We start from the raw sequence: 23,647 nt of genomic DNA, 5'->3' as shown, positions 1-23,647 counted from the left end.
CCTCTCTCATGCAGTTCCTCCACTTAGGGCAGTCTTTGGTCAGGGACTCCCAGGTGTCAGTGGGGATGTTGCATTTTATCAGGGAGGCTTTGAAGGTGTCCTTGTAACGTTTCCTCTGCCCACCTTTGGCTCGTTTGGAGTTCCGAGTAGAGTGCTTGCTTTGGGAATCTCGTGTGTGGCATACCAGACACATGTGGCCTGCCCAGCGGAGCTGATAAAGTGTGGTCAGTGCTTCAATGCTGGGGATGTTCCAAACTATAGCCCTACACTCTATCTCCACAAATGACCCCACTATTCCACAGATAACCACTGCTACTCCACATGCCTACTTTCTGACCGCTACCTATCGCCAAACTATTTACTTCGTACTGATGTACAAAAACCATTTAGCTTGAATACCCACTACCACCATCCAGACTTTATTTCCTTCTGCCAACCACTCATTACCCACACTTACGTCCTCATTACACCTATATTTAGTAACTTTCTCCCACTTACTAATTACTTCCTCTTCAATTGCTCACTTCTCCAATTCAATTTTCATTACCACTTGCCTCTCACCTTGATTACTGTTACGTTTTTGGAATGTTTCGAACAATTTTCCACAGAAAGGAAATATTTTTTTTAATGTTGAGATTTTAAAGTGTGTATTCAGATAAGTTTTTAATTTAAAAAAACCTGGGATGATAGATTGCTTTTCTGACATCCAGTATTGGATGAACAGAAATTTCCTCAACTAACTATTGGGAAGACTAAAGTCATTGTTTTCGGTCCCTGCCACAAACTCCGTTCCCTAGCAGCCAACTCCATCCCTCTCTGTAATATCTGTCTGAGGCTGAACCACACCATTTGCAACCTTGGTGTCATATTTGATCTGTAGATGAGTTTCGAATCACACATCCACTCCATCACCAAGACTGCCTACTTACACCCCTGCAACTTTGCCCCTACCTTAGCTCATCATCTGTTGATGCCCTCATCCATGCCTTTGTTACCTCTAGACTTGACTATTCCAACGCACTCCAGGCCGGCATCCCACATTCTACCTTACATAAACTTGAGGTCATCCAGAACGCTGCTACCTGTGTCCTAACTCGCACCAAGTCCGGCTCACCCGCGATCATCCCTGTGCTCGCTGACCTACATGACTTTGCAATGCCTAAACTTTAAAATTCTCATCCTTGTTTTCAAATCCCATAGCCTCGATCCACCCTATCTCTGTAATCTCCTCCAGCTCCACAATCCTCCGAGATAATAATGTTTCCCACATTACAACAGTGACTACACTCCAAAATTACTTCATTCTCTGTAAAGCACTTTGAGACATCTGGTGGTCGTGAAAGGCGCTTATATAAATGGAAGTCTTTTTTTATCTGCACTCCTCCAATTCTGAACTCTTGAGCACCCCCACTCTGGAATTCCCTCCATCTCACCACCTCTCTACCCCCTTTATTTCCTCCTTTTAAGACGCTCCTTAAAACCTATCTCTTTGACCAAGCTTGTGGTCATCTGCCCTAATATCTCCTTATGTGGCTCTGTGTCAAATTTTGTTTAATAACGCTCCTGTGAAACATTAAAGATGCTATATAAATACAAGATGTTAATCTTATTGATAGGTAGTTAAGATACAAATAAACTAGCTTTGTGTTGGTGCCTCAACTCTTCACAATATTTATTAGCTACTTAGATGATGGCATAGAAAGTCATGTATCCAAACTAGCAGATGACACAAAGATAGGTGACATTGTAAGCAGTGTTGATGAAAGCATAAAATTACAAAGTGATATTAATAGATTAACTGGGCAAAACTGTGGCAAATGGATTTCAATGTAGGCAAATGTGAGGTCATCCACTTTAGACCTAAAAAGAATAGAACAGGATACTTTCTAAATGGGGGAAAAAAAGCTAAAAACAGTGGCTGTCCAAAGAGACTTGGGGGTTCGGGTACATAGATCATTCAAATGTCATTAACCGGTACAGAAAATAATCAGAAAGGCTAATGGAATGCTGGCCTTTATATCTAGAGGACCAGAATACAAGGGGGTAGAAGTTATGTTGCAGCTATACAAAGCTCTGGTTACACCTGGAGTACTGTGAGCAGTTCTGGGCACCAGACCTTAGGAAGGGTATATTGACCTTGGAGGGCATGCAGCATAGATTTACCAGAATGACACCTGGACTTTAAGGGTTAAGGTACGAGGAGAGATTACACAAATTAGGGTTGTATTCCCTAGAATTTAGATGGTTAAGGGGTGATCCGATCGAAGTTTTCAGGATATTAAGGGGAATAGATAGGGTAGAGAGAGAGAAACTATTTCCGCTGGTTGGGAATTCTAGGACTAGGGGGATATAGACTAAAAATTGGAGCCAGACCTTTCGGGAGTGAAATTAGGAAACACTTCTACACACAGGTTCATAGAAGTTTGGAACTTTCTTCCACAAATGGCAGTTGATGCTAGATCAATTCATTTTAAATTGGAGCTTGATAGCTTTTTGTTAACAAATTGTATTGAGGGATATGGACCAAAGGCGGGTATTTGGAGTTAGATCGCAGATCAACCATGATCTCATAGAATGACGGAGCAGGCTCAAGGGGCTGAATGGCCTACTTCTGTCCCTTTGGTCCCCTATAAGCAATTAAAAAAAAAAAACATCTTGTCAATCAAAAAACACCTTCGAACCTTTGTATTGGAAAGCCTTTAATCTGTTTATGGTTGTGGATAGAAAGATGCAAGAGGCAGGACATAGGCCGGCAGAGAGACCTTTTGAAACCGGATATTATTCAGGTAGTCAGTTTTTAAAAGAGAAAGCTGAGAGCTTTCACAGAGACTAGAACATCAGAAATGCTGGAGGAGCAGTTGGAAGTAATTTTGTATAAGTTAAGCAAGATGAACCATTGATGTGAGGAAGTGTAGCATGTTCTTTACTTTGTATTATTATACAGATAAGTTGTAATATTTGAATTAAGTGAGTCTGATTTATAATTGCAGTTCTGTATGCTCACCTTACTGTGAAATACAGCAGTTTATTGCTTTGATTCAGGCCCCGTGCCATCAAATATTTGCTTGAGTTTCCTTTGGAGAGATTGAAGAAGTATATATGTGAAAGACACAACTATCCAGTTTCACATCACAAGGGGGTACAAATATTACACCCCCATGGTTCCACTATCATACTAATGAGTCAACTACTGTATAAGTAAGACATTCGAACTGCTTACAGAATGACGCAAGCTACTGAACCTAAAGGTTATTTACAGTAAACCTTTGTTTGTAACAATTATTTAGTACTCTAATCCTCCCAACTACTCCCTACCCCATCAACCATCTCTACTGCTATTTAGTGCTCTAATTCAACCGCACTTTTGCAATCCCCTCCTCCCCAAATCATAATTCTTTCCTCCACCAACTGTTCATTACTCTCTTCAAAATACCCACCACCCCACATTACACCTTAATTCCCCACTCCCCTGAACTACTCGTGCACCACCTTCCAAATAACTAACATCCGTTCACAAACTCCCCATCCTCTCATTTACCATCAGCAACACCACAGTATCTGCATTTCATTATTACAAAAACAACTTCAATTTATTTTGTGCATTTAATGTAGCAAAACTATTTCTTCCAACTTCCCATCAGCAATGCAATGGAATTAAGGGATTAAAACAGAAGTATTTAAAGTCCATATTAATTTAACTTGGAAACTGTTTCTCACATAGTATATGTACAAATTGCTACAAAATAAAAAGGCATTTAGAATGCTCAGCCACCGAGGGAGTCAGAGCTAATTGATTAGTAGCTTGAATTGCTTTATCGAACCAAAAAATGCATTGAATTAGAATTACTGCTGGTAACATTTTAAAATCCCACAGTAAGATGGTCATCAAGTGAGTAACAGCTAAACTTTTTCTTTTCTTCTCTCCCCTTGCAAATATTAGGCAAATACAGATAAACCTCTACTAAACAAAAATGAACAGTCAGGAAGAAATGCTCTTTTGTCAGACATATGCAAGTCAACAAAGCTGAAGAAGACTGTTACCAATGATAGGAGTTCACCAATAGTTAATGGTAAGTTTGAAAAATTAAGAATGGCTTATTGCTCTAATTTAACAGATTAATTATGTGAAGGTGTTAATGTTTTGTTACATTAGAAAATTATGCTACACTACTGAGGAACGGTAGCATGGTGGTTATGTTACTGGGCTAGTAATCCAGTGGACTGGGCTAATAATCTGGAGATGCAAGTTCAAATCCCATCATGGCAGTTGGGGAATTTTAATTCAGTTAATTAAATAAATCGGCAATAAAAAGCTAGTATCAGTAATGGTCACCATGAAACTACCGGATTGTTGTACAAACTGATTCACTAATGTCCTTTAGGGAAGGAAACCTGCTATCCTTATCCGGTCTGGCTATATGTGGCTCCAGACCCACAGCAAAGTGGTTGACTCTTACCTGACCTCTGAAATAGCCATTAGCAAGCCACTCTGTCATATCAAAAAAACTGTTATGATTGGGGATGGGCAATAAATACTGGTCTTGCGAGTGATGCCTACATCCAAGGAATAAATAAAATTAAAAAATTTCAGTGTCTGTACCTCCTATATGAATTTACATGCAAATGTATACACTGTTAAAACACCTCCACAGACATACTTTAAAATTTGCACTTTTCAACCATTTGCTGCTTAAAATTCTTGTTAAATTTGTCGACTCTTTTCTAACCCCAGACATCCGGATTCAAAGACCTTTTTGACGTTTTATGACCAAAATTATCTTCTGCCCAAATTGTGTAGAGCAAAGAAAAAGACACACTCAACTTCCACATGAAGACATTTTTCATTGGAATAGGAGTGCAATGACTGATATGAGAATACATTAATTATTTGGGATAAATGTTCAAACTTTAATGACCAGAAAATCGGGAATCTTGCAAACCAGCTACATTGGCCTCCATACCAGATTCTCCAATCTGCGCTCTTGGCCAATGAGGTTACACGCTAGGAGCTGCACCTCTGAAAAATATACCCTATACTACTGTAATCCGGGGATGGTTTATAAATTCTTTCACAAGAAATATATTAATTGTACTCCTCTTGTTTTAAACAGCACCTAAAAGCCGTGGAGGCGGAGGCGGAGGCGGAGGCGGAGGCGGAGGCGGAGGCGGAGGCGGAGGCGGAGGCGGAGGCGGAGGCGCTGGTTTAGGTGGATTATTTTCAGGGGGAATGCCAAAGCTTCGGTCTCCAGGAAGCCGAGAGAGTTCAGGTAAGTAACAATTAATTTTAATCATGCCTAATAATTTCTAATCACCTATTTTTAATTTTTTTTTACATGTTTACTAGTTTCTATTTTGATACCGTGCAGTTTCCTTTAACAGAGTTATTTACCTGATTTATGTTGACTGATAGAGCTGGTGAAAGCTACTGTGTGTTTTTAATCCCATTTCTGTGTTTATTGCTTTGCGGTGTATAGCTATGTGGCTGATTTTGATGAGGGTTAAGAGGTTTTTGTTGTCTGCAAAGAGAGTTGGAATAATCAGACAAAAGCAAAATACTGCGGATGCTGGAATCTGAAATAAAAAGAGAATGCCGTAAATCTCAGCGAGTCAAGCAGCATCTGTGGAGAGAAAAATAGATTTAACATTTCGGGTCGACGACCCTTTGTCAGTTCTGACGAAGGGTCATCGACCCGAAACGTTAACTCTGTTTTTCTTTCCACAGATGCTGCCTGACCTGCTGAGATTTACGGCATTCTCTGGAATAGTCATTTATTTCAAAGAAAGGTGTCTTTTTTTTAAATTCAATCATGGGATATGGGCATTTAACTCAAATGTTTTAGTATTCAATTTTAGTAGTACATTAATTCTAAGTTTAAACAGCTACATTTATTTATTTATATTCATATTCATTCATGGAGTCCATTATTAAGGAAGCAGTAGCGGGACATTTGGAAATGCATAATTCAATCAAGCAGAGTCAGCATGGTTTTATGAAAGGGAAATCATATTTGACAAATTTGCTGGAGTTCTTTGAGGATGTAACGAGCAAGGTGGATAAGGGGAAACCAGTGGATGTGGTGTATTTGGATTTCCAGAAGGCATTCGATAAGGTGCCACATAAGAGATTACTGCACAAGATAAAAGTCCACGGGGTTGGGAGTAATATATTAGCATGGATAGAGGATTAGCTAACTAACAAAAAAACAGAGAGTTGGGATAAATGGGTCATTTTCCGGTTGGCAAACAGTGATTATTGGGGTGCCACAGGGTTCGATGCTGGGTCCTCAACTATTTACAATCTACATTAATGACTTGGATGAAGGGACCGAGTGTAATGTAGCCAATTTTGCTGATGATACAAAGATGGATGGGAAAACACATTGTGAGAAAGACACAAAAACAACTGCAAAGGGATATAGACAGGCTAAGTGAGTGGGCAAAAATTTGGCAGATGGAGTATAATGTGGGAAAATGTGAAGTTATCCACTTTGGCAGAAAAAATAGAAAAGCAAATTATAATTTAAATGAAGAAAAATTGCAAAGTGCTGCAGTACAGAGGGACCTGGGTGCATGAAACACAAAAAGTTAGTATGCAGGTACAGCAAGTAATCAGGAAGGCAAATGGAATGTTGGCCTTTATTGCAAGGGGGATAGAGTATAAAAGCAGAGAAGTCCTGCTACAATTGCACAGAGTATTGGTAAGGTCACACATTGAGTACTGCGTACAGTTTTGGTCTCCGTATTTAAGGAAGGATATACTTGCATTTAAGGCTGTTCGGAGAAGGTTCACTAGGTTGATTCCAGGGATGAGGGGGTTGACTTATGAAGATAGGTTGGGCCTATACTCATTGGAGTTCAGACGAATGAGAGGTGATCTTATCGAAACATACAAGATAATGAGGGGGCTTGATAAGGTGGATGCAGAGAGGATATTTTCACTCATAGAGGAAACTAAAACTAGGGGTCATAGTCTCAGAATAAGGGGCCACCAATTTAAAACTGAGATGAGGAGGAATTTCTTCTGAGTGTTGTAAATCTATGGAATTCTCTGCCCCAGAGAGCTGTGGAGGCTGGGCCATTGAATATATTTAAGGTGGAGATAGACAGATTTTAGAACAATAAGGGTTATGGGGCGTGGGCAGGGAAGTGGAGCTGAGTCCATGATCAGATCAACCATGATCTTATTGACTGGCAGAGCAGGCTCGAGAGGCCAGATGGCTTGCTCCTGCTTCTAGTTCTTATGTTCTTGTGTTCTTTTGGAATGTGGGAATTGCTGGCAAAGCCAGCATTTATTGCCCATCCCTAATTGCCCTTGAGAAGGTGCTGGTGAGCCACCTTCTTGAACCGCTGCAGTCCGTGAGGTGAAGGTACTCCCACAGTATCTGCAAGTCAGGATGATGTGTGACTTGGAGGGGAACTTGCAGGTGGTGGTTTTCCTGGGGGCCTGCTGCCCCTGTCCTTCTAGATGGTAGAGGTTGGGGGTTTGTGAGGTGCTGTCAAAGAAGCCTTGGCAAATTGCAGTAGTGCACCTTGCATATGGTACATACTATAGCCAGGATGCACCGATGGTGGAGGGAGTGAATGTTTAAGGTGGTGAATGGGGTGCCAATCAAGCGGGCTGCTTTGTCCTGGATGATGTTGAGCTTCTTGAGTGTTGGAGTATTCCATCACACTCCTTACTTGTGCCTTTATAGATAGTGGAAAAGCTTTGGTGAGTAACTTCCCGCAGAATACCCAGCCTCTGACCTCTTGTAGCCACACTATTTCCAATCTAATATTGGCCTGGATTTTGTGGTCAGCGGCGTAAGTAAGGATTACCAGCATCCGAACCGAATGTGCAATTGCCTGTTGCGAGGTCCCAAAAGAAAAGTTGCTGTCAGACGCTGCAGAATTGAGCACAACGCAGTGGCAAAAGCACACTTCGGATCACATGGGGCGGTGCTCCAATTAGGAAACAGACGGTCCCTCCCCGCTAGATACCATGGTATTTTCTAGGGAGGATATAGCAGCTAAATCAAAGTTTTTAAGCATTTTGTATCAAGAAAGGTCACCTGAAGATACAGTAAGGGGTGTAAGGGAAATGTATTTTGATTTTTTTTAATTTGCAACACTGTCAGTTCCCCAAACAGTATCTCACTCTACCCAGTCTGGATTTATATTCCTTTTCATATATATTTAAACAAAAAAATATCAGATTGACAAGTATCCCCTTGTGCATTTGAAACAGGTTGCTGCGCATGGTTGTACCAGCCATAAAACTTTCATGCATAATCGCTGGGCAGTTGGTGGGCAATTATTCGATCTCTGTGCCAGCAATTAGGATTTCAATGTCTGAATGGATGATCTGTCAAGTCGGATTTAGTGCATGTGGAAATCCCGAATTTGCTGTCTATTTCAAAGGTGATATGACGGCGTACTCTTCTGCCCCAAGATGTTGTACACTATGGGCTGGATTTTACCAACCTCGGCAGGTCCATCTCAGATATCGCTTGTGGCGGGCCTCGGCCTTGCTGCTGGCTCCAGCCCGCTGTGTAAAATGATTGTCCCGTAATTAGGCTTATTAAACGCAGCCAGAGCGTTTGCTGGCCAATTGAAAGAAGCGGGTCTGAAGACATCATTTGATGACGCGTCATCAGCCGGTTTCCTTAAAGGGACCATGCGCAAATTTATTTTGACATTTGTGCTGTCCGTGTTCTACAGCATTGAGGTATTGTAAACACTGATGAGCACTGCACAAAGGTGCAGGCCTGCACCCAGGCTCTCCCATGACTCCCTCCATATGCTTATGGAGGGACTCGATACATGCAGGGAGGTTCTTTTCCCTTCCAATGGAAGAAAGAGACCTCCACAGGACACCAATGCAGCTTGGTTGCACATTGCACAGGAGGACATAAGCAGCGATGTCATCAGGAGGACCAGGCTGCAGTGGCGCAAATCTTTCAACGATCTCAGTAGATCACTGAACGTTACTGCAAAGCCACACTCAACCTGATCCTGCTGTGCCTCTCATCACATCCCCATCACTCTGCCTCCCCTACCTGATTCCTGCACATCCTTACTCACACCAACTTATCTTGCACCTCCACCCATCCCTCTTTCTCTACATTATTACTTCCCCATCCCACTAACCACCCTTCACACTCACCCTTATCCTAATGCAATCATACTAACTAACAACACACAAGGGTAGCCACTTGGGTGTTTTATGCAATGTTCGTGTAAATTTTTTGTTAATGTGGTGTCAAACATTGAAACCTTTATTTTCAACACTGTGTTCTTTAACAGAATTGTGTGTGCCTTGTGAACGGTGAGACCCCCTGCAATGGTGATGAGTATGAAAGGAATGGCTTGGGCGTTGTAGGAATGCTTTATGGTTTTGGTGTGGGGTGGTGCCAACCTGATGCATCATGTGGCAGCCAGGGTGTACAGTGTCAAGTGAAGTAAATCTGGCAATGTGGTCGGGTGCTGATGCCCTCTGTCCTGTGCAGCATCAGTTGATTGCGGAGAAGGTTGTTGGTGCTGCTGATGTGCCTTGTGCTGCTGGTGTTGGTGCTGACCGTGGTGGGATTTGGAGGACCAAGGTGACAGAGTTTCAAGGGCACTGATGCTAATAGACTAGATGGCAGGTGAAGTAGAGATGACCGAAGCAATCTGTCAATGGTGAGAGAGGTAATGAGGTCAGACTAGATGAGACTTGTGTAAAGACTTGCAGCTTTCTGAATCTGTAGTGAAAATGCAGTTTAGCGAAGCTAGTGGCTAAGGGACGATACTTGATTCAGCTCGCCGCTTTGATTTGACATTTGAAGCTGTCAACTCATCAGCTGAAACAATGGCAAGTCACTTCCTGCCTCAGGTTCACTGACAAGGCCTAGGCAGAGGCCTAGGCAGAGCAGGAAACAGGTGAGCGCCCTATTAAAATAAAGAAGCTGGGGGGAAAAAAGCATTAAGTGGCTGTAAACAAACCACTAATGATTTCAATTGACTCCCTAGTCGCTGCATGTTGGGTCTTCTCAGCACTGGCAGACCTGACATTTAGGAAAGGCGGTGACTGCCCGCTGTATAAAAAAAACACTTTCCCATCTGACCCGCCACCAATCGTGCCCGCTGACAGGGTGGAATTTTCCAAGCAATGATTCCACAGCTGGAAGAAACATGAGGCCCAAAAATCCCAGCAGTGACTTCCTCCATCAGAAGTTCCCGTGCCCTTCAGAGGGACCCAGCATATGATCAATACAAATATACCCGGTCAGATCAGGTATACCTCTCTGGCTACCTGTGGTTATGGGGCCTGGCCACAATTGCAGCATTGCTGCGATTAGGGTCCAGACCCCTGAACCCCCGAAGAGCAATATTTAAAAAAATAAATGATCAATATGGTAACTGTACACAGGAGCAGGCACCCTCATTGTCTTTATGGAGGTAGGACCGGCCCCCTCCCTTCTCCGCTCTGCACCGCCACTGGACTTTGCAAATATGCCAATGTCAGGCACCCCAGAATCCTCCTTAGTAGTGCAGGCACCTGCTGTTGGCATGATAATTAAGAGGCCTCCCTAGATCCCATCCCTGGCAGGGCAGCGTTGGTCATCCTAGTGCTTAAACCAGGATTGCACTTGCCCTTCCCCCCCCCCCTCCCCCCTCCCCCCAATGCCACTGTGCCTTTTCTGAGCCACTTTGTGGGTGGTGATTACAAATGCGAATTGAGTGTGTTCAGAGTTTCTTTCTTTCAAGCGGTAAAGTCCAGATTCACTGATGGCCAAAGGAGATGCATCATATCAGAGCCTACAGAAATCTGGTTGCCCACTTAACAATTACATAGGATATACGGCACAGAAACAGACCATTCAGCCTAACCAGTCCATGCCGGCGTTTATGCTCCACTCGAGCCTCCTCCCATCTTTCGTCCTCTAAATCTATACGCATAACCATCTCCCTTGTGTTCGTCTAGTCTCCTCTTCAATGCATCTATACTATTCGCTTCAATCACTCCCTGTGGTAGCGAATTCCACATTCTCACCACTCTTTGGGTAAAGAATTTTCTTCTGAATTCCCTATTAGATTTCTTGGTGACTATCTTATATTGATGGCTTCTAGTTATGCTCTTCCCCACAAGTGGTACCATTCTCTTTGTATCCACTCTATCAAAACCTTTCATAATTTTAACGACCTCTGTTAGGTCAACCTTCTACCTTTTTTCAAGAGAAAAGTGACCCAGCCTATTCAATCTTTCCTGATATGTATACCCTCGCATTTTTGGTATCATCCTTGTAAATCTTCTCTGCCCCTTCTCTAGTGCCTCTATATCCTTTTTATAATATGGCGACTAGAACTGTACATAGTACTCTAAATGTGGTTGAACCAAGGTTCGATATAAGTTTAGCATAACTTCCCTACTATAGCTCTAGAAATAAACCCTAGTGTTTGGTTTGCTTTTGTTATGGCCTTGCAAACCTGTGTCGCAACTTTTAGCGCTTTGTGTATTTGTACTCCGAGATCCCTTTGTTCCTCTACCCCACCGACACTCGCACCCTCCAAGTAATAAGTGACCTCCCTATTCTTCCTACCAAAATGTGTTGAACTTCATTTGCCAATTATATGCCCATTCTGCAAGTTTATTAATGTCCTCCTGTAATTTGTTGCAGTCTTCTTCCAAATTGACGATTGTTCCCAATTTGGTGTCATCTGCAAATTTAGAAATTGTGTTTTTGATTCCAAAGGCTAAATCGTTAATAAAAATTGTGAACATCAATGGTCCCAGCACTGATACATGTGGAACACCACTATCCACCTTCTTCCACAGTGAATAGCTAGCTACCTTTTACCTCTACTCTCTGCTTTCTGTCTTGAAGCCAGCTATCTAACCATTCTGCTACTTGTCCCCTGACTCCGCATTCTCTGCCCTATTCCTCAGTCTATTATGGGGTACCTTGTCGAAGGCCTTTCGAAAATCTAGATAAATTATAACTACTGCATTATCATTGCCTACTCTCTCTGTTACCTCTTCAAAAAATTCAGTGAGGTTGGTCAAGCAAGACTTTCCCTTTTAAAATCCATGCTGACTATTCATTATTACATTTTTGGTTTCTAGATGTTCTTCTATTTTCTTCTTCTATAAAGATTCCATTATTTTTCCGATCACCGATGTTAAGCTGACTGGTCTATAATTCCCTGGATATATTCTATCCCCCTTCTTAAATATAGGTATTACGTTAGCTATCCACTAGTCCTCTGACACTACACCTTTTTCTAACGAATTATTAAATATGTGTAGTAATACCTCTGCTATCTCTTTCATAGATTCTTTTAAAATGTGTGGATGCAATCCATCCGGACCAGAGGTTTTATCTTCTGAGTTTATTTAATATATCCCCTCTTTTTATTTTAAATGTACTTATCTCATTACTAATCTCATCATCCAGTATCCTGTCCACCTGTTCTATCTCCCTAGTGAATACTGAAGCACAATAATTATTTAATGGCCCTGAAATTCCGGTCGGAGGCTTCCTTCGGACAAATGCCTCCGACCCAAAATTCTTTTGCGAAAGTACCTGGTAGTCCCGGAAGTGCCTTCGATCCCGCTCGGAGACCTCCTTTCCCACGCATCACAGCGCCCCCCCGTCTTCGAGGTATGGACGGAGAAGCTGGAGTCACGTGGGCCTGGAAAACCAATCACGGTACAGTATTCTCATTGATTTTACGAGTTCCCATTACTATCAATGAGAATAACCCCCAAAACACCCAAACACAACATCATTAAAAAAAACACCTCATATATTTAAAATTAATTGAAATTAAAGTTAATTAAATGTTTTAGAAAAAAATATATATTTTGTATTTTTTTAAATGTTTTAATAGGGTTTAAAATAAACTTACCTTAATTGACAGGGTTTTTACTCTTAAAAATGTGTGTTTAAATTTCATTTTTATGTGTTTTAAAATGCTAACGCTGGTAAAAGTAGGCTATGCGCCTGCTTTTGTCAGGTGTAAAAGTTTCAAGGACATTCGCTGGGCAAATAGCCCAATCTCACCCGCGTGGATTTCCTTGCTGCGGGGATGCGTTCGATCTGTCAAGCAAAAACTTGACAGATTGGAAAAGCCGATTTTCAACGCATGCGCATTGCGTGCCAAAAACTAGCTTTTGCAAGGCCTCGCTGGGTCCGTACACGCTCCGTACGGACCCATCGAGACCAGGATTACACGCCCAATATTTCTGCCATCTCTCTATCCCTTAATGGCAATATTCCCTTCCCAATCTTTTTTTTTTATTGATCTGCCTGTAAAATATTTTACTTTTTTTTGTGTTCCTTGATAATTTAATTTCATAGTTCCTCTTTGCCTTTCTAATTTTTTTGACTTCTTTCCTAATCATCTTGTATTCTCCATTATTATGCACTCTCCAGCTGTCTATGTACTTAATATTATATGCTTCTTTCCTTGCCCTCAATTGTTCCCTTATGACTTTATTCATCCATGGAGTCTCATTAGTGTTTAGTTTAGTTCTTTCCTTTTAGCGGAATATATTGTTCCTGCACTCTGTTGAACACCATTTTAAATGTTTCCCATTGCTGCTCTACATAATTTTTTGCCAATATTGTTGCTCATTTTATTTTCCCAAGTTCTATTCTCAGCCCCTCAAACAGCTTTTCTCCAATCTGTTACCCTCATTTTTGTCATACTTACGTCCTTCTCAATTAGCATCTTAAAGCGTATTATATTATGGTCACTAATGCCTAGATGTTCCCCTACTTTTACTTCTCTTATCTGCTCTGGTTCATTCCCCATTATTAGATCCTATAACAATCGTTCACATTTCTTATAGCAAATCTATCTTTATCAGGACCAACATTAATCCATGGATGTAACAAGCAATGCTCCACCAAGGTTGCCTGGGTCATCTCCTTTTCCAAGGAGTAATAACCCTGAGCTACCAAGAAATAAAGTCCCTCCACCAAGTCATCCATGGGGCGAGTTTTATTTGTTGTCCTTCCATCTATTTATAATTTGAAATTGCTATACTGAGAACAAAAGAGGTGATTGCCTCTCATCAGTGTAATTTAAAGTCGTAATTGTAATCCTAAAGTCCCATGTCATGTTAGTTTGCACATTGCATGTGAATGTGAGTTTCAATTACCTTGGGGAAAAAGACAAGAATGCATAAAGGAAAAGGGCAAGTCTGATTGATCGGAGTCCACTGTAGGAAGTGACTATACTGTATCTGCTGGTCTACTATTCAGCCAAATGAATTGCTGCAGAACAAAACTATAAAATAAAGAAAAGCTAATGTTCCTGTTCTATTATATGTAATTGTTAGCAAATAAGCTGTGTTAAACTATTTATGTAGTTCCTGTAAATAATACATTTATTACATTTCCATCACCAGATTCTGGAGGAAGCAGACCACCAATTATGCCTCCTGGTGGAAAATCAGCTGGTCCCAGACCCTTTGCAACAAGCAATGCTCCACCAAGGTTGCCTGGGTCATCTCCTTTTCCAAGGAGTAATAACCCTGAGCTACCAAGAAATAAAGTCCCTCCACCAAGTCAATCAAAGTTTTCAAGGCCAGATATCAGTTCAAAGCCTGATGTAGGACCACCACCTTTACCAAATGCACCACGACCATCAAGTATGCAGAACAGGGGTCCTCCATCTTTTCCAGGAAATCGAGTGTCAAACACAGGACCTTCTCTACCGAATCGCAATCAAGGGTCTTCTCGTCAATTCTCTCCAACTCCTCCAATCAGCAGTGCAAATAGATCTTTTCTGCCTCCCACCCCTGGCAGGGTTGCCGAAGATAAGCCTTCTCCATCAACTCCTCCAAATCTCAGTACAAATAGACCTCCATTGCCTCCCACTCCTATTAGGATGACAGATGATAGGCCTCTACCACCTCCTATGATAAGTAGACCCTCAATTAACAGGGATGGCCCTCCACTTCCACCACCACAACATCAGAAACCACCTGTCCCTCAAACACCTAGGCCAATTCCCTCTTTCCAAGCTCCTCCCCCACCTCCACCTAATCGGCCAGGACCACCACCCACTCATCCAAGCACTGCTACAGATGTTGAAATTCCAAGGCTTCCTCAACGGAATTTGTCCCTCCACGGCACTTCTTCATCAGCGTCACCTGGTCCAATTCGAAGTAGTCCTCTTCCTCCCTGTGAAAGACCTCCACCGCCTGTAAGAGAACCCCCTACCAGAACAGGTATGTTCACTGGACATTGTGCCATTTCTCGCGATTTTTTTTTTGCCTTCCACCATTTGTAAAGCTGAGGTTTCTGCTGATTGGTTGTAGTCTGTGTTAATGATGGCATCTATTTTCCACATATCTGTTTGTTATTCTTTGAGCTCCACCACTGATTTCTTCCTCTTCCAAAGTTCTGATGGGAGAACGTGTTACTTTTTGCTCCTTCTACTGTAGAAGTGGCCCCAATCCATGCTCTGTGCTGCTGAGGTAGACTTGATCATCTTCCTTTTCCTTCCTGCAATCTCCCCACTTAGTAGCATAAGTGCCTTAGCAAATGGGGTGGGAGGGGCAGGGGGAAGTGTTAACGAGCCAAATGTAAAGAGTGATAGGAAATGAGAGGGGAAAAGGGGAAAGTAAGAAAATGAGGATAAAGTAAAGGTGAATGGTATGGAGGAAAGAGAAGTTGTGGGAGGGATGTAAAGGAGGAGAGGGAGGACAGAGAGAGAGAACTGGTTTCTGTTTCTCTCCCCATTTAATCCTCCAGATTGTTGAAATTTGTGCAAGATTCATAACCTTGATCTTTTCCATTTATTCGTTTAAAAAAAGATGTCTGAGCTGAATCGGAAAACGATGTCTGGTTTCAAAATGAAAAGAAAGAAAGACTTGCATTTATAAAGCGCCTTTCACAACCACTGAACGTCTCAAAGTGCTTTACAGCCAATTAAGTACTTCTTGAAATGTAGTCACTGTTGTAATGTGAGAAACGTGGCAGCCAATTTGCGCACAGCAAGCTCCCACAAACAACAATGTGTTAATGACCAGATAATCTGTTTTTGTGATGTTGATTGGGGATAAATATTGTCCAGGACACCAGGGATAACTGCCCTGCTCTTCTTCGAAATAGTGCCATGGGATATTTTACATCCACTTGAGAGAACAGACTCGGTTTAACGTCTCATCCGAAAGACGGCATTTCCGACATGCAGCACTCCCTCAGTACTGCACTGGAGTGTCAGCCTAGATCTATGAGCTCAAGTTCCTGGAGTGTGACTTGAACCCACAACCTTCTGACTCTGAGACCAGTGTGCTACCCACTGAGTCACAGCTGACACAAATGATAGGAAAACAAGTGATATGTTCTAATGTAGGAAAGCTCTAATTGCAAGAATCTAATTAGGAAATATAGGTTGATAAAAGAAAATAGCTATGTTAATAGCCTCTTGCTTATGTCTGAGAAGTCAATAAGAAGGCACTAAGCTTCTTTGTGTTATCTTGGCCTAGTGGTAGCATTTTCTCCTTTAAGTCAGAAGGATGTAGCTTCAAACCCCACTTCAGTGACTTGAGCATATAATCTAGGACAACACTTCAGTGCAATATTTAGGGAGTGCTGCATTGTCAGAAATGCCATCCTTCGGATGAGACATTAAATCAAGGCCCCCCACCTGCCTGTTTAGGTGGACATAAAAGATCCTATAATATTCAACGAAAAGCAAAGGAGTTCTTCTCGAGTGACCTATGCAGTGGTTAGCCCTCAATCAACACCTCTACTCTTCCAAGAACAGATTAATTTATCAATTATCTCATTGCAACCTTGCTGTGCACAAATTAGTTGGTGTATTTGCTTCATAACAGCAATGACTACAGACTAATTAATTGGCTGTGAACACTTTGGGGAGTCTTGAGGATGTAAAAGATGTTATCATTCTCTCAATTCAAGTTTAGGATTTTTAGAGTGTATGGGCCCAAGTTTCGAGCCGCGCCTAGAGCGGCGCAGTCCCGACCTGGACGCCCATTTTTCACGCCACAAAGTGCGCCTAAAAAAACCCTCCAGATTCGCCAGCTCCCTGCAGGTCCTCTGACCCTCGGCGCAGCGCAGCAGGAGCTGCAGGGGGCGGAGCCAGGTCTCTGCGCTGAAAACAGTGCCGGGACCTCTGCACATGCGCGCTACAGTGGGCGCGCAAGTGCAGTAGCTCCAGGCGCCCAAAACTGTGTGGGAGGGGCCGAAGCACGCAGCTCCTAGCCCTGACCGAATGGCCTCACTGGGGCTGTGTGAAAACGGCTCCTCCCACAGCCAGCTCCAGCTTCCACCCGACACCGACCCGACTCCCGCTTCCCCCCGCCCCCGCCTCCGGACCGGACCCGACTCCCGCTTCCCCCCGCCTCCGCCTCCGGACCGGATCCGACTCCCGCTCCCCCCCCCCCCCCCCGCCCCCGGACTGGATCCGACCTGACCTCCCTCCCCCCGACCTGACCTCCCTCCCCCCGACCTGACCTCCCTCTTCCTCCCTCCCCCCGACCTGACCTCCCTCCCCCCGACCTGACCTCCCTCCCCCCGACCTGACCTCCCTCCCCCCGACCTGACCTCCCTCCCCCCGACCTGACCTCCCTCTTCCTCCCTCCCCCCGACCTGAACTGACCTCCCTCCCACCACCCCCCCGACCCACGCTCCCCCCGACCCGACCCAACGCCACCTACCTGTAAATCTGGTGCTGGGGATGAGCCCTGCCCGAAGTCTCGGGCCCGGCCCGTTCAGCCTCCCTCCCCCTTCTCCTTTCTCCCCCTTCTCCTTTTTCCCCCCCACCCTTCTCCTTCCCCGCCCCCCCCATCTCCTCCCCGCCCCCCCATCTCCTTCCCCGCCCCCCCATCTCCTTCCCTCCCCCCCTACATCTCCTTCCCTCCCCCCCCCCCCATATCTCCTTCCCTCCCCCCCCACATCTCCTTCCCTCCCCCCCTACATCTCCTTCCCTCCCCCCCCCCCCATATTTCCTTCCCTCCCCCCCTACATCTCCTTCCCTCCCCCCCCACATCTCCTTCCCTCCCCCCCCCCACATCTCCTTCCCTCCCCCCCCCACATCTCCTTCCCTCCCCCCCCACATCTCCTTCCCTCCCCCCCCACATCTCCTTCCCTCCCCCCCCACATCTCCTTCCCTCCCCCCCCACATCTCCTTCCCTCCCCCCCCACATCTCCTTCCCTCCCCCCCCACATCTCCTTCCCTCCCCCCCCACATCTCCTTCCCTCCCCCCCCACATCTCCTTCCCTCCCCCCCCCACATCTCCTTCCCTCCCCCCCCACATCTCCTTCCCTCCCCCCCACATCTCCTTCCCTCCCCCCCCACATCTCCTTCCCTCCCCCCCACATCTCCTTCCCTCCCCCCCACATCTCCTTCCCTCCCCCCCCCCCACATCTCCTTCCCTCCCCCCCCCACATCTCCTTCCCTCCCCCCCCCACATCTCCTTCCCTCCCCCCCCCCCACATCTCCTTCCCTCCCCCCCCACATCTCCTTCCCTCCCCCCCCACATCTCCTTCCCTCCCCCCCCACATCTCCTTCCCTCCCCCCCACATCTCCTTCCCTCCCCCCCACATCTCCTTCCCTCCCCCCCCACATCTCCTTCCCTCCCCCCCCACATCTCCTTCCCTCCCCCCCCCACATCTCCTTCCCTCCCCCCCACATCTCCTTCCCTCCCCCACCACATCTCCTTCCCTCCCCCCCCACATCTCCTTCCCTCCCCCCCCACATCTCCTTCCCTCCCCCCCCACATCTCCTTCCCTCCCCCCCACATCTCCTTCCCTCCCCCCCCACATCTCCTTCCCTCCCCCCCCACATCTCCTTCCCTCCCCCCCCCCACATCTCCTTCCCTCCCCCCCCCACATCTCCTTCCCTCCCCCCCCCCCACATCTCCTTCCCTCCCCCCCCCATCTCCTTTCTCCACCCCATCTCCTTTCTCCCCCCCATCTCCTTTCTCCCCCCCCATCTCCTTTCTCCCCCCCCATCTCCTTTCTCCCCCCCCCCCATCTCCTTTCTCTCCCCCCCCATCTCCTTTCTCCCCCCCATCTCCTTTCTCCCCCCCCCATCTCCTTTCTCCCCCCCCATCTCCTTTCTCCCCCCCATCTCCTTTCTCCCCCCCCCATCTCCTTTCTCCCCCCCCCCCCATCTCCTTTCTCCCCCATCTCCTTTCTCCCCCCTCCCCCTTCTCCCCCTTCTCCCTCCCCCCTTCTCCCTCCCCCCCTTCTCCCTCCCCCCCTTCTCCCTCCCCCCCTTCTCCCTCCCCCCCTTCTCCCTCCCCCCTTCTCCCTCCCCCCCTTCTCCCTCCCCCCCTTCTCCCTCCCCCCCTTCTCCCTCCCCCCCTTCTCCCTCCCCCCCTTCTCCCTCCCCCCCCTTCTCCCTCCCCCCCTTCTCCCTCCCCCCCTTCTCCCTCCCCCCCTTCTCCCTCCCCCCCTTCTCCCTCCCCCCCTTCTCCCTCCCCCCCTTCTCCCTCCCCCCCTTCTCCCTCCCCCCCTTCTCCCTCCCCCCCTTCTCCCTCCCCCCCTTCTCCCTCCCCCCCTTCTCCCTCCCCCCCTTCTCCCTCCCCCCCTTCTCCCTCCCCCCCTTCTCCCTCCCCCCCTTCTCCCTCCCCCCCTTCTCCCTCCCCCCCTTCTCCCTCCCCCCTTCTCCCTCCCCCCCTTCTCCCTCCCCCCCTTCTCCCTCCCCCCCTTCTCCCTCCCCCCCTTCTCCCTCCCCCCCTTCTCCCTCCCCCCCTTCTCCCTCCCCCCCTTCTCCCCCTTCTCCCTCCCCCATCTCCCCCATCCCTCCCCCTTCTCCCCATCCCTCCCCCATGCCTCCCCCTTCTCCCCATCCCTCCCCCTTCTCCCCCATCTGCTCCCCCCTCTCTCCCTCTACCCCCCTCCTCCCCCTCCCCTTGCTGTCAGAAACACAGACACTGACAGAGAATGAGAGACACACACAGACAGATAGAGAGATAGAGACACTGACAGAGACACACTGGGGGGGGGGGGGGGGGTGCATCCCAGCATGCTGTTGGAGGGCTCCCGGTGCTGCAGTCGGTAAGTAGAAAATGTTAATTTATTGATTTTTTTTTAAAATTCTTTCTTATTAATTTTTTTTGATTGATTTATTGGTTGATTTATTGATGTATTTATCATTTATTATTGATGATGGCTCTTTATTTGTAAAACTGAAGTGTTTAATGTTTGTAAACTTCCCTTTAAACACCCCCCCCCCCCCACCATTCCCTACGCCTGATTTGTAACCTACGCCTGATTTTCGAAAGTATAGACAAGGTTTTTTCGAGCGTACAAAAATCTTTACTTACTCCATTCTAAGTTAGTTTGGAGTAAGTTTTCACTGACGAAACTTTGAAAACAGGCGTAAGTGGCTGGACACGCCCCCTTTTGAAAAAAAATTCTGTTCCAAAGTGAAACTGTTCTAACGGACTAGAACTGGAGCAAACTAAATGACGAGAATTCCGATTTCGAAGATACTCCGTTCTACACCAGTTGCTCCTAAAAATCAGGAGCAAATCATGTGGAAACTTGGGGCCATTAAGAGTAGATTTTTTTACAAAGCTCAAGAACAATCAAAGCCTATTGTGTAATATGGCATACATTGTGAATGGGGTTAAGGACACTAAAAATTGGGGGACTGGTAAAAACCAGGAGAAATGGGGAAAAGCAACATTTTAGAAACTCTAACAATGGCAAATTTTTGATCAAATGCAATCTAATTTGATTTAGCCTAAAAAAAAATGATTTTGAAGATGAGAAAAAAGAGACTGGCACTTTTATTTTAAAGATTTTGTGCAATAATCCCTAGTTTAAAAAATTTTATTGAAGCACAAATGTGGATAATTTTATGGTAATCAAATAGAATGTAGTTTTGAATTCCAGTGTCGTTAAAAAGGTAATTGATGTATACACTATTCGTTTCATGGAAAAGACTTCAACTTCTCGGGAATGACGATATGGGACTACACACTAATTCTTTTCTGAACTTCTTATAACAGGACCTCTTCCTCCACCACCTCCAGTTGGCAGAAATGGGAATAACCAGAAAGCACCAGCTGTTCCACAGCCCCCAAATAGAATGGGTTCAGACACCCCGAGGAGTGTTTTCAGACCCCCACTTCCTCCAGACCGAGGAAGTCCTGTTGTCCCACCTCCCCCACCAACGTCAATGAGGAATGGTTTTCAGGAGTCCTCACAGTCAATGTGTGAAGGTAAATAGTACCATATTCCCCCCCTGCTCATTTTTTTCAGAATGTATGCAGAAGATTGTTGAGATACTAATATTTGAATTGGTGACTACTGACTAAGTTGTGAGGGAAATTCACTTGATTTAATTTACTTTCATGTTCCAACCCTGAATTCTGTGTTGCATCACTCCTGATGGCAGGCTAAGATAGAGAACTTAATATACAGGAAATTGCAGCCGAGAGCCTAGACCATCCCGCTCGGTGAACTGCTACACTATATAGTAGTGCTCTTTATTGTTGAAGACATTTCATGAAGTTCAGGATCAATTGTTGGATTCAATATTATTCATAAGTTTATATTATTTCCCAGAAATAATTTACATATTGCAATATATACATTTTGAAATGTTAAAATTTGTCTCCCATATAAATGTAGATATTCTGATGCCCGTGAGTAGTAAGATTAATAATTTGTCTTTTCTCTGACCACAGATGAGTGGGAAGGCAGATTTCCTTTCCATTCCATCTCTGATTTTCCACCACCGGAACCGTATGTAAACTTCCAAAAAACCTATCCCAGTAAACAGAGCAAGGCAGAGAACAGAGGTGAGTAGCAGAGGAACTTTTCAAATGCCAGTTTGAAACATTAGAACTGAAAAATCTCTTTCCTTCCTTTAAAAAGAAGTTTAAAATTATTTAATTTGTGATCAATATTAGCCAGGAATTGTATTGCTTAGTTTCTCCTTTTCCCATGGAGATTTTATAGAATAATTCAGTATATATCCACTGATTAGAAATTGTGCTTATCCAATTAATAGCTGAGCCCTACTTCCTGGTTCAATTTCATGAGGACAGGATAGGCTCACTTGTGATTACCACCAGGGCAAAATGGCACACAAACATTCAATCATATGTGAATATTGATCACCTGGGTGAGGTACCTGAGGGTGTTTCTGAACCATAACCCACTTTCAAAAGAAGAGGGCAGAACATTGGCATAAGTGGGTGCGGGGGGAGGTACAAATGCACTTCAGTATTTAAAATACTACATAAATTACAGACGAGTAACATTTGTTTTTTTTTAAAACAAAAGGGGAGAAAGAAATTCAAGGGAATTCCGGTTCTATCATTTAAGATTTTATTACACAAGCTTTCATTGCTTGGGAAAGCAAGAACGATTAATGGGCTAGAGAGAGTGGTTTTGATTCTTCAACTAATTTAGTTGTAGAAAATAATTAATACCTAAATCAGTGATGAAAACAGTCTATTTTTAGAAATGTGCAATTATAAATATTCCACTTAGTCTCAAAAGTTACACTTAAAATTCTAGAAGTCCTGCCTTAATTATAATTTTCTTCTGTACCAGATCCAGGTCGGAGAGAGCGAGGTGCTCCACCCCTTCCACCAATTCCACCTATATCAAGGTGAAACGGATTTGGCTGTTGAAAACTCTTGGAAAGCTATCCTACTCTTGTGAGACCATCTTGCATGCTTTAACTGCAGACTATTGCTACAGTGATGTTGAATTTGCCTCTGTCAGCTTCAGTCATTTCCAGCTGTAGAAATGCTGGCTCTCTGGCATTTTGTTTATGTGATGCTTACAGCATCGAGAAATTAAAAAATAATTTCTCCTTTGCATTTTTTGACTGCTTTAATGTAATACATGCTAACTGGTTTACAATATTATGGATCAGAATAAATACATGTATTGTGCAAGAATATTTCTAACCTATTTCATTTTCATACTATCTACAGTAGCAATGTCAGTTGGGTGCTCAATGTTTAATTGATGTCTTCTAATAAAAATAGGCACTTTGGCTTTAATCAAATATTCTTGAAGTTATGTTATCAAATTGAATTGAAATAAAGTCCAAAATAGCATTTTCAAAGCTATCTGTTATAGATTGTAAACCAAAAAGACTGAAAAACAAAAACCTGCTGCTAGTTATAGGATTACCTTTTGTACTCTAACTTTTGTAGTTACTGTTTATATAGAGCACATGCTCAGCAATGAAAAATATCAAATAACGGGTCACAAATACCTGCATAAAGCTGTACTTATGAACTGATTTGAGGTTAATAAACTAAAAGCTACAGTCTGAATAAAATGTACGTATAACTACTCCATTTTAGGAATATACTGTACAGTACCAGTTTGCATCTTTTCAATTTTTTGATGGCAAAGACAATTGGGCAGCGTGTAATTCTGGTTGCCTGTTTTGAGCTACCCCTCCCTCACTCCCACAATGCTTTTAATCTTTCTGACAAATGTCTAATAGGGATAATGACAAGGCAAAAGAGTTGTCATCACTGATCCACTCAAAAGCTAGCATTTTCATTGTCATAGAAATACATAGAGTATACAGCACAAGCACAGGCCATTCGGCCCAACTACTTTGTGCTGATGTTTATACTCCTCAGTAGTCTCCTCCCATTTCATCTACCTTATCTCAGCCTTTCAGCATATCTTTCTATTCCTTTTTCTCTCATGTG

The 23,647-nt window shown here is 44.4% G+C and overlaps 1 protein-coding gene across 6 annotated transcripts in view; it reads left to right on the top strand.

Moving 5' to 3' along the window:
- Positions 1-23,237, top strand: part of wipf1b (WAS/WASL interacting protein family, member 1b) — a 181,619-nt gene extending 158,382 nt beyond the window's left edge. For all 6 annotated transcript variants that reach the window (XM_070874708.1, XM_070874710.1, XM_070874712.1 and 3 more), the window contains 6 exons: positions 3,941-4,070; positions 5,112-5,267; positions 14,378-15,202; positions 20,966-21,178; positions 21,647-21,760; positions 22,521-23,237. In XM_070874708.1, the coding sequence (XP_070730809.1) occupies positions 3,941-4,070; positions 5,112-5,267; positions 14,378-15,202; positions 20,966-21,178; positions 21,647-21,760; positions 22,521-22,582 (1,500 nt within the window). In that variant the 3' untranslated portion in view covers positions 22,583-23,237. The remainder of the gene's footprint in view (positions 1-3,940; positions 4,071-5,111; positions 5,268-14,377; positions 15,203-20,965; positions 21,179-21,646; positions 21,761-22,520) is intronic.
- Positions 23,238-23,647: the final 410 nt, after the last annotated feature.

Source organism: Pristiophorus japonicus, chromosome 3, assembly GCF_044704955.1.
Source record: "Pristiophorus japonicus isolate sPriJap1 chromosome 3, sPriJap1.hap1, whole genome shotgun sequence".
NCBI classification, from domain to species: Eukaryota; Metazoa; Chordata; class Chondrichthyes; family Pristiophoridae; genus Pristiophorus; species Pristiophorus japonicus.
The sequence above is the reverse complement of the archived record's forward strand: the minus strand, read 5'-3'. Positions and strand labels throughout refer to the sequence as shown.